This window comes from Drosophila navojoa, chromosome 4, assembly GCF_054131105.1.
Source record: "Drosophila navojoa isolate 15081-1374.11 chromosome 4, UAZ_NAV_1.0, whole genome shotgun sequence".
Classification (NCBI taxonomy): domain Eukaryota; kingdom Metazoa; phylum Arthropoda; class Insecta; order Diptera; family Drosophilidae; genus Drosophila; species Drosophila navojoa.
Window position 1 is genome coordinate 22,254,141 of NC_142892.1, and position 11,419 is coordinate 22,265,559.

General features: G+C 36.5%; 1 protein-coding gene across 1 annotated transcript; it reads right to left on the reverse strand.

Moving 5' to 3' along the window:
* Positions 1–561: 561 nt before the first annotated feature.
* On the reverse strand, positions 562–3,288 carry LOC108652471 (COMM domain-containing protein 4). Its single transcript, XM_089259576.1, is given in 4 exon segments — positions 562–986; positions 1,289–1,520; positions 1,584–1,724; positions 2,593–3,288. Coding segments are annotated over 4 exon segments (771 nt in total). The 5' UTR covers positions 2,770–3,288; the 3' UTR covers positions 562–765.
* Positions 3,289–11,419: the final 8,131 nt, after the last annotated feature.

Sequence of the window (11,419 nt, forward strand, 5' to 3'; positions counted from 1 at the left end):
CATAAATGTTACGTTAAAAACAGTTTAGATTGTCCAATAAAAGCTTAACATTAAATTCAGTTTTATAAAATCATAATAAAAAAAAAATTTTAAATCAGATTAAATTCAATTATTGTAATTAATAAATTAATTTTAATTAAAAAATTAGTAAAAGTTACTAAACTGATTTTTAAAAATTATATATATTAAAAAATGAGAATTTTGAATTATTTAAATCTTGAAGTTCAGTTTAAACATTTAACTGCATTTTTCTAGTTTAAAATATGGATATTTTTCAAATGTTTATATACTAATATAAATTGAATTTTAATTTTAATGCACAATTTTCCCTTTTACATTTCCTGTACAGAGTCTATGCACTTTTAACATATATTCGACAGGTTAACATAAAAACGAAATGGTTGGCAGCGCTAGCAAAGACACAAACCATGCGTAGCATATACAGCAACCATTTTAATTTCGAAAATTATATAGGTTAGGAAACGAAATAGGAATTCGATGTTTTATTTTAGATAAATCCAGCTTATCAATGAGATCAGATATATAGAAATAGTATGCGAATGATATTTAAGTTCTGTATATTGAATATTTAATATATCTGCTTAATCAATAATTATTTACTTAATTAATTACATCTGCTAGTTATGATTTGCACAACATATAATTACCAGCGAGGTTAATGCGAAATTGTGCAGACTTTTGCAATAGACAACTGCAACACAGTTTAAAGTAATCCCCATTTTCTTTTACCTTTGCTACTTATTCCTATCCGCTTTCTTTACTCTCGTATTTAAGCATAATATCACGAGCCAATTTCATTTCGTCGAGCAGTGCACTTAATTGTGCGCACTCTATATTAACTATGTGCGTGGTATCCTTGGGCAATCCGTCGACCAGTTCCTGCGAGATTTTCAGTTCCAAGGTGGCACAGTTTGGAGGTGTTTCGCCAGGTGAAGTAACATTTCGTATGCTTTGCAGCTCGTTAACTGAAGGAGAAGGGAAGCATATGATATAAGTTTATAATAAATATTATATGATATATGAAAATACTTTCAGTTAAAATAATTTAAATTTGGATGTAAATGGTGGAATATCATATCATGTATGCAAATCACACGCTTTTCATCAATAATAATGCTGATGAAATCATGCAATGATCACGAAATAGATTATCTATAAGATTTACCACAGACTAAAAAATCATCTACTGACTAAATTTGGGATAGCTGACCCCATAATAATTTTATCACAGGCTTTTCACGCGATGCTCATGTATGCAAATACCTACTTCTAAATGCCTTATCTATAAGTTGTTGCCGTATAGCGGTCGCATTTGCTTGCAGCACGCGACATATGGCCTTTGCATGATCCTTGGGCAGACCCAGCTGCTGTATCTCCTCATTGAAGATTGACTCTGTGCAACTGTAGCGCGCCGCGTTGGTGAGCATGTAGTGCACACAGGCCACGGCTGTCTTGCCATCATTTGAGGCAGTCGACGTTAGAGATCTGATTTCCGCTTCCTATAACAAAATATAGAATATAGAATTAAATGTGATTTACCCAGGTATTGTTTATCTACTTACTTCGAAGGGCTCACCGCAGATGCGCTTGGCCACCAGCTGCGCCAGTTGCTCCACATTGTCGACGCTCAGATTCGAAAGCGTCGATATGATTTCGGCCAGAACCCAATCAGGACAATCGCCATCGCCACAAAAGCGAAATTTCTGCAGGCAAGCGAAAATTATTATATAGCATATAGATACATATGTGTGAGGCCCTCAAAAAAGAAAAGGACTAAGGACTAAGCACCGCCCTCACAACTAGCTACTTGTTTGCCCTTACTTCACGCCTACGCAACATTCGCCATGTCTCAAGCAAATTAAAGACCAGGCGGCCACAATAAGCAAGGAGGAAGTGCGCCTGCGAGTCGAGTGTTGAATGAAATGCGTAAAGTGGAGCGCACACTCGTATTTGCATATGATTAATTTCATACGCTTGCCTGCTAATCAGCGAGCAATTTGTACAACTGCCTGACAAGGCTGCCGACAAAGGGTGCACAATTTGCAGCAGGGATGGACAGATGGGCGGAGGGAAGGGGTAGCCGGCGTGTGCTACTGGCTGCCCGCAAGCTAATGAGCAGCTTGTGCATATAAAGGCCACTGCGAGTGGCGCCTCGGCTTCAAGTGGATGTCACGTTTATCTATGGCCGGAATTAATAAATTTGCAGCGTGGGAGAGTTACATTAAAAGTAAAAAACAAATGAGCAGCCGTTAGCAGCTTAAGAGCACGCCGTAAATTTATGACACTTGTTGCTGAACGAAGTGCGCGCCTCCCCCCGCTCCAAGCCATTTGCTTATTAGGACTCGCTCTTTAGCCGTGTGTAACGGCTTAGAAATGTAAACGAGAAACGTTTTATAATTATTTTATGAACTTCAAAGTTCGCAGTCGCCTGTCTGTGAAGAGTGGGGCAGGACTAGCTCGCTGCTGCTGATGGGCTGCCTGACTACTATATAAAGCCTGTGCAAGTGGCCATCCAGCGCACAGTTGCTCATCTTGCCAATCTGCGAACACACACGCGCTTCGCTTGCAGACGGATTAGCCATCGAGCACATTGAATCCAAGCATGTTGTCCACCTGGCGCCTGCTGCTGCTGCTTCTCGGCACTTGTAGCCCGCTCTATGCTCTGCCCACACACACGGCCACGGATCTGGAGCTGAGCACCTGCGAGCTGCAGCTGGGCAAGTACCGTCGCTTTATATTGCAGGCCATACTCAGCTTCGAGGATGTGTGCGATGCCTACAACTCACGACGCCTGGCTCCAGATGATGGCCCCGGCACCTCCGACACCTGGCTATTTGATCAATATGCGCCATCACCAACGTCGCAACGCGGCGAGATTTGGGCCTTCTTCAAGCTGCTAATGGCACAGTTCAATGACCTAGAGTTTGCCTCCATCATTAGGGACGCGGTCATCGAGCGCTGTCGTCTCAAGGTCCAGAGGGATGACAAACGCAATTCAGTGGTTCTCGGCAAGAAGCAGCGCTTCCACTCCTGGGGCGGCAAGCGCTCACCAGACCAATCATCAACGCTGTCATTGGCTGATGCCGTTGCCGGAGCAGGCATGGAACACAATTTATATTAATCAGAAAGATTTCTTGTAATCAGCTCTTGTTCGCCCATCTACAACTTCGTTCCAGATATGTATGAAATGTCACTCTATCAATTAATTACTGCACTAGTTCTAAATATTTAACAACAATAACAATAAAAATATTGCTGAGAGAGGTTACTCACCATCCTTGTGCAATTGTGTTATTTATTGTTCAGGATGTTTGTTTATTCTTATGAGAAACTATGCACAGCTATCGACGACCGCCTCAAATCTATCGATTTACAGAGTTGCAGCTCATGTGCTGGCAGCACAGATTGCAAGCATGGTTCTATACGGTATATCGATACGCATTGTGGCGCCTTATTTCAAATCTTCAAATAACTTGCAATCAAAATTCATTTCGAAGAATATTTTATACACCATTTTGGAATTAAATATTTTGTTAGAACTATTTCTATGATTTTATTTTGCCAAATGCAATAGTTGCAATCATATATATGTTTATATGTTAATTAGTTTAACTACTCGACTACAAGCTGTTGTAATCTTTGAATTTGAATCTTACTTATCAAGTCCAAACACGCCCTTTTCTGATTGATTGTTGTCTTAAAATATTCGATCTAAAAATAAATGCAATTATTTTTATTTCGCTTAAGTGCACGGTGGCGTTTGCGATAAGGATGCCTTCAAATGATGATAGACAGAGTCCAAAACGGATTGAAGGTGCCTGGTCGTCGACACGACACAACAACCCATAAACCTTGTCTATTAATACCCACATACTATGAACGTACCTAGAGGAGCGAATTGATGAGATGAACTGCAACTGTCACTCACATTGCATGTGCGTTAAATTATCTCGCGTGGGTTCTGAGGTTCAGCGCACAAGCCTTTGGCGCTGGGAACACGCTCAAAACAAATGTTAACTAATCTCGCTTATGCCTTGCCGCAAATCTGAATTTCGAAAAATCATTAAACCAACTGATAATCGAAAAAAAAAAAAAAAATTGAAACTACAAATAAATGAGTTACAACGTATACGTTTTTCTTTCCCCATTTTTTTTTTTTTTTTTTTTTTTTTTTTTTTTTTTTGATTTTAATTACACTGCGCAAAAGTCAAAATGGGAGATGTGAGATGCCAACCTGAGCAGCTGCTGTTGTGAAAGCTTGGGGATTTTCTTGGACATAAAGTGCTGATTACAGGTGAATTATTATGATTAACAAGTCCTAATCTCTATAAATACTATAAATATATATTTGACTGTTTTCCTTATTGATTGAATTATTGCTGATCAATAGGAAGACTTGGGATTGTAATTACTACGTAAAGTTTATTATACAAATCACCTGATATACTTTTTAATTAGAAAAAAGTATGTACAAATTTCAGTTCAGTTGATGGTACTTTTCCAAAGACTATCTCTTTTCAATATGTTATCAAATCTGTAAGCCTCTGAAACGTATACTAGAGTTCATTTATAAAAATAGTGTTTGAACTCATGAACTCTGCTTATTCGAGCCTTTCAAACGTGGCAATCTAATTGCGGAACTAAGTCTCAGCCTAATCAAGCCTAATCAGGTCGTTTGCATTCCCCAAGCAGCAGCTTTTCAGCTTTCCTGCATAGCATATTCCCATATTCCCCCATTGGCCCGTAATTCCGTAATTGAGTCAAGACCCGGTCATGGGCTATCTGTCACTCATTAGGCAAATGTATGCAGGCAAGACCTGAGCACATTTTTTTAAATTTTTAAATGCGCCCAAAAAAAAAAAAAAAAAAAAAAAAAAAAAGCGTATCAATTTTTACAAAATAAACACACATGAAATGTATAATAAAATTTTATGCAGGGTCTACCTCACCTCATATATATATATTTAAATTTTTTTTTTTTTTAGTAAATTCAACAGGATACTTTTACTTATTTTAATAAAAGGCAATTCAAAAATTATTTTAAATGCTCAAAATAATAAAAATCAAACAAAGGTTTCGTAATCACTTTAAGTCGATTCAATTTCCAATTTATTCATAAATAATAAATATCAACACTAATGCGGGTTTTTTCTTTTATGATGTGTAGCTAAAAGCGCATTACGGTGCATCTACTAATGCATATATTCATAAAAATTTAAGATCAAATGACAAAGGAAACGAGAAACAATACAAAAATACCGACAAAGATTTCGAATGAGAAACGAAAACCGAAATAAATAAGAGTTAACATTTCAGAGAACGTCTCGAATAGGGTAGGGGAAGTGTCACGCAGTGCAATAAGAAACAAGTTAGATTGTTAAGCCAAGCTAGCAAATACCCTCTAGCAGCTGTTGATTCACTTTGAGTATATATTATTATTTATTTTCTTTTTATTTTCTATAAAAATAAAATTTAATAATCTAAAAGGCTTCAGCTACTTTTATAAGTATAAATACATTCTTAATCTTGCATCTTTATATGCTTATCGCTTTTTGCTTTTCGCATCTTTGAAACCCCAGAGTTTGGCCATCACACCAAATATAATAAACTAGGGCAACATGAACATAAAACTGATAACATCATTTCTGAGCAGCTGATTAAACATAGTCAAACAGAAATAAAAATGTTTAATAGTCCAAAATCCCCAACTTTCGGATACTCTATAAATGCTCTAACAAACCTTAGTAAATTATCTATGCTAACAAATGTGTATACATTTATATACATATACATATACATATATGTTAATACATTCGTATTTAGCATAAATGTTATTTCTATTAATTTTTTTTTTTTTTAAGAAAATATTTGAATATATTTGCCTAACTCTTATCATTTTCATATATATGTTTAAATATGTTTTATAATTTATAATTATTTTTCATCTAATTATATTATATTTATTGTTTTCTGTATAAATATATATTTGTTGTTTACTTTTTGATGCCGGAGGGTTCTATATATTTATATATAATTATATAAAACATCTCCCGGGATCGGCAACAATAACAACTCACGTTTAAGTTTAGTCATTGAACTTAACATTGGAAGAGAAAGCAGGTGAATGGCCAATCATAAGACATATATACTATATAGTGCTTCTAGTCGCGCGACTGGCTAGCAACAACAATAATTTATACATAAAATAAAAATAAAAAATATAAATAACCCAAAAGACCTCACATAACATTTCCCTGATAAGGCCCACATATAGTTGATAAGCTAACGATTAGATATAATATTTAAGCAATGGAAAACTTTTCACAAATTATCGTTGATTTAAATACCATCTATAAACATTAACGTTCGTTTTGCTAATCCCATTAAATATCCTCTCTCATTGCAATTAAACGAAATAGTTTAATATGATATCGGACTTCAATGTTCCATGTACTAAACTTTTTCAGAATTTTCATTTTCTAAAGTCATTCAGGTCCTAACTTGAGAATATATATATAGGATTATTAATTATTCCAATCGATATCCTTCAAAACCTTTCATTTATGTACTTCAAGCTGATCTTTATTAATATATAATATACACCAGATCCATATAATCATGCATACAGAGAATGCACTACATTTAAAAATGCTCCCGTTATTCTTACACGTTGCTGACAATCTCAGACGTCGAGTCTATTCGATTGACGTCATAAAGGCAAATATTACAATATTTCACTATAATTTGTAACATTCGGCAGATAAGAGTGCTAACCTTAACTAATTTCCATCAAATGGATTTAAAAAGCAAAGGAATATTTTTTTAATTGTTTACAGTTAGCTGCATTACATAAATTCAATACTTTTTGTGCGGACTGAGTGACTGATTGTCTGACTGATTGATGGATAGAGATTATAGAATTCCATGTTTCTTTATTTACATATTTATTTCAAATTTATATTTACATATATACAAAATATTTACGTATGCATACAAGGCATTAACAAAGCTTTTTTTGCTTAGGAATAGGAAAAATTATATGTATGAAGAGCTTACTTTGGCCATAGTGGACATAGTCTTTCGGAGCCTTTAAATAACTAAAACATAAGTCTCATAATATATTTTTTAGAAGAAAACCCATATAAATACTTGTATAGTCACATGCACTAAACATTTGACTGCATCATTCTATGCACGAGTAATCAATCAACTAATCGCCTAATCAAAAGTTTCTGATACAAAAATAAACTGTTATCGCTTAAGAATCTATAATTACTTTAGTAATAAAATGATTTACAAGCGTCGCAATCGATCGAACGCCATTTAAAAGCTGTTTTCAAGGAGATTATACTATAGATGTCTCTATTTGAGATCGTAATTTCGTTTATTTATTTCGCTTTACTCTTTACTCGCATTTAATGATAATGGAAATTAATTGAAATGAAGGAAATTGCACTCCTATCCGTAGTTATTTATAAACGTTTTTATAAAGACGCCAATATAATCATCAGTTAATCAGCATTAATGGCCCTGATAAGCCAAAAGGTGACCCAGTTGAGACGAATGGGTGCTACAAAAAACCAGCTATTTAAGAGTATATGTCAAATACAGGGAAATCACATGGCAGAGACTGTGGTTACTCTATGCATGGGCATCAGTGCTTATGATGATGCTTAGGCATGCACTTATATCTTTTAGCAACAGACCCCAAACAGAAAAAAAAAAAAAAACACAAATAATAGTATTTGAGCTATTCACAATCGACTGCACAATACGTGTTCGCGTTTCACTTATATTTATATCCTCATTTAACTAAAGATCATTGACCTGAACAGTATTCAAGCCGCATTTGACAAAAGTAAAAATTCCATATATATCATGTATTGTTTATTGAAAACTAAAAAAGTTGACTTTCCACCAATATTCTCCCCATAAAGCCATAAGTTTCGGGACAATACAACTTCAAGAAGCAGTGGATTGGAGATTGTTGCCAAATTGGCTATATATAATATATACTATAAATAATATAAGTAAACACGTATATTATATTATATATAGCCAATTTGGCACACTTAACAACCCATTCTGTATCAAGGAAACCATTTAGATTTGCCAAGCTAATGCAATTCAAGTCGCCAGCCAAAATGAAAGGCCTTTGCTCATAAGTACATAGTTAAAAGCCAATATACTCACTTTTCACGTGATAACGAGCATAACGAATCATAAGATACAATGCCGCAGCCAGCGTTCAAACAAACAATTAAGTTTGCCAATCATGCAAATAGTACGGGAAATAAACAAACTAACTGCAAGCTCCTCGCTGGGGACCATCCACTAATAGAGTTCAATGAACTACGCAAATTGACACGGTATGTTATTTAGTGATTCGATATATCTCATATACAACTTAAGGTTAATGTTTTATTCAGTTCATATGAATATTTGCGAGTTGAGTAAGTCAATGCAAAATATATGCAAGTGTGTGTGAGTGTGTGTTGTAAACTTATTTACCTGCCCCAACACGCTTTGTAAATTGTTTATACGAGTGACGCATTGGCGAGTCTAGTCTACGCGTTTCTAGCACTCGCCAGCTCTCAGATACATTTGTATCTATGTATCTGTGCAGTGCAGTGCATTGCACGGCTGTAGCATTGAATGCAATGCTCGAACATGTTTATTTTTTCTCATTTTTTGCCTCGTTCGCTTTTATGTTAATGTCCCATTAAACCGGAACCGGAATGAAACTCAAAGCGAATGCTGAGCATAAGTTTTATATTTATAAATAACTATCTTTCCCGATCGTAGTTTGGATAGTTTTTTTTTTTTAAGAAAGACGGAAGTTTATTTAAATATAATAAATCAAGGATTTATAAATGGATCTTGAAATATCATATTAAATTGTTTGTTTTACTTACGACATTCTTCTTTCTTCTATAAGATCTGTAGAAGGCTCCAAGGAAGTAGTCAAAGGAACAGCATAAATATTTGCATATATTTTTGTTTATTATTGACTGGTTTTAATATTCACTGGTTTTAATAATGATAGCACTAATATTGAAATGTCAGAAAACCTGTTTACTACTTGAACTTAGAATGTATTTAATCTGAGCAAACAAAACTTAAAAACTCAATTTGCTGCTCGCGTCTGTCAATAGCTGAGCAAACAGATTTCAGACATATGGGCAAACATTGTGGCTAGTCTCTGTCTGGATTGCTGCAGACTATAATTAGAGCCCCATTCCGAAAAAATAAAGCAAATATCTATATATATGGATGTATGTACATATATAGTATACATGATTTCAATAGTTTGTCTATTGATAAGGCGACGAACTGTTCGCTCGACTATGGACATGACGCGCAGAAGAGTTTGCTTTTTAGGTCTCGGCAGTTACATAGTTCGGCGAGGAGTTGGCTCGCTTATCAGCAGACACAATGGGCCGCTATGGGCGGTATCATAATTACGGGCAGGCGTCGCGTCTCTGCGATGTCAATGAAACATATTTTTCAGATTTTCAAACTACTTGCTCTGGGTGTTTACTTAGGCGTTACTCTGCTCCACTCGATCGAGGGTGTCGATCGAGCACAAGTGAAAAACGTGATCGGCTCGTGTTCGTGGCTTCGACCAAACCACAAACAAGGCCCGCGTCTTTAAATAGATGTAGACTTGCGACGCTTGCTTTGAATTGTTTATATGTACATACATATAGACATATGGACGTATATATTTGCATAATAAATCGCATAATTAAGTTTCGAGCGAGAGCTACAATGGAAAATTACGAGGCAATATTACGCGATGCAAAACAGAAGCAAAACTGCAAAAAATAACACACATATTAATCGATCGACGATTACATTTTCTAAGCGCCTATTCCATTGACCCTCACGCCAACGATAACCGTTTTTTGATATGATTAAACGGCGTTACATACACGACTCTCATGCGAATTGCATGCATGTAGTCGTAACCAATTCCTCTGGCTACTCAAATCGATTTCGATTTCCCGCTATGCCAGAGAGAGAAAAGAATCTGTTGCCAAATAATTGATCACGCCCCGATCAGGTGCTCTAGGTCAGTTACGGCATGATTTTCCTCGGCCAAAAATAAATGCTGCTATATTTATGAATTCTGTGCTCAGTTTATGCTGCGCAGTTTAACAGCTACCCTTGCGCCCGCCCCAACTCGACCTCAGATGTCGCGCTCTGCCTGCATTGATAAGAGCTGATAAGCGCCAAGTCACACGCCTCGCTTCTAAATTTAAACTTTCGGGCGGGCATAGAGTATACGTTACAGTTTTACACATTTCCACAGCTAAATAAGCTCTAGGTACGCCCATTTTTTAATAGGCTACATAATCACTGACAATCACCTCACTAATCCCACTAATGGCGCCGCTGATGTTGCTGATATTGACGGCTCGGCTGATTTCATCAGCAGGTTGTTGGGCGTTCGGGTCTAGACCCTTTGCCAGACGACGTGGACATTATTTCTACAGTACTGTATATATTTTTTTCTATTCACTGCAAGTGTATTGGCTCTTTCGAGGGCACAACGTGGCTCTTGTTTTGATTCCAGTGAAGAAATGTGTGTTAGCACCGGTTATTGGCTGCCTGCCTTTTACGCAGTCAAATATCAATATCAAAGTACATTTGAGTTCTGCGAACAATCCTATGATGAGGTATATGCAGATAAAGATATATATAGCAGAATGTACAATCGTTATTCTTCGGATTATTGTAATCTTTTGCCGTCTTCAAAGTGGTACTTCGAGTAACTTTCTTTCTTATCAGGAGTGCTAATACTGAAAATTATAGTATTAGATACTATAATTTTCAGTTTTAGTTTTAAGCTAATATCATCTGTACTATGGCATATCAAGTGGATCTGTGTCCCACACGCAGGCCAAAAATGGAAAGTCGTCGATTAAATAATGCATCACATCCGCTGTGCGCCTAAGAGTCTGGTCACATACTTTCATACATATTACAGAAATAGACAACCAGCTGGCTTGGCTATATTATATATGATATATGCAGAGCTTCAAGTGTACTTCATGGCCAACGCTTCAAAGGGCACTGCACCAGTGAGAGATACAGAGAGATAGAGAAAGGAAGATGAAGATCGGCCTGCATATAGGAATGGTATATAGGCGAATGCTGATGAAGTGGCCGGCAAAAATGCGACGACTCCAGAAACGATGCATCGCTAAACCGGCTCCCAGCAAAGGCGATCGGGGGGTGGTCAGTAAGGGGAGGAGACTAGGTGAACAAGTGCCAGACACGCAGACAGCCAGACACACAGCTACATAGATAGCTAGCTTAATAGCCAGCCAGGCAGTCAGCCGGCCGGCTTGTGCACTCTGGAACCAGACTGCTGATGCTGTGGAGCTCGAAA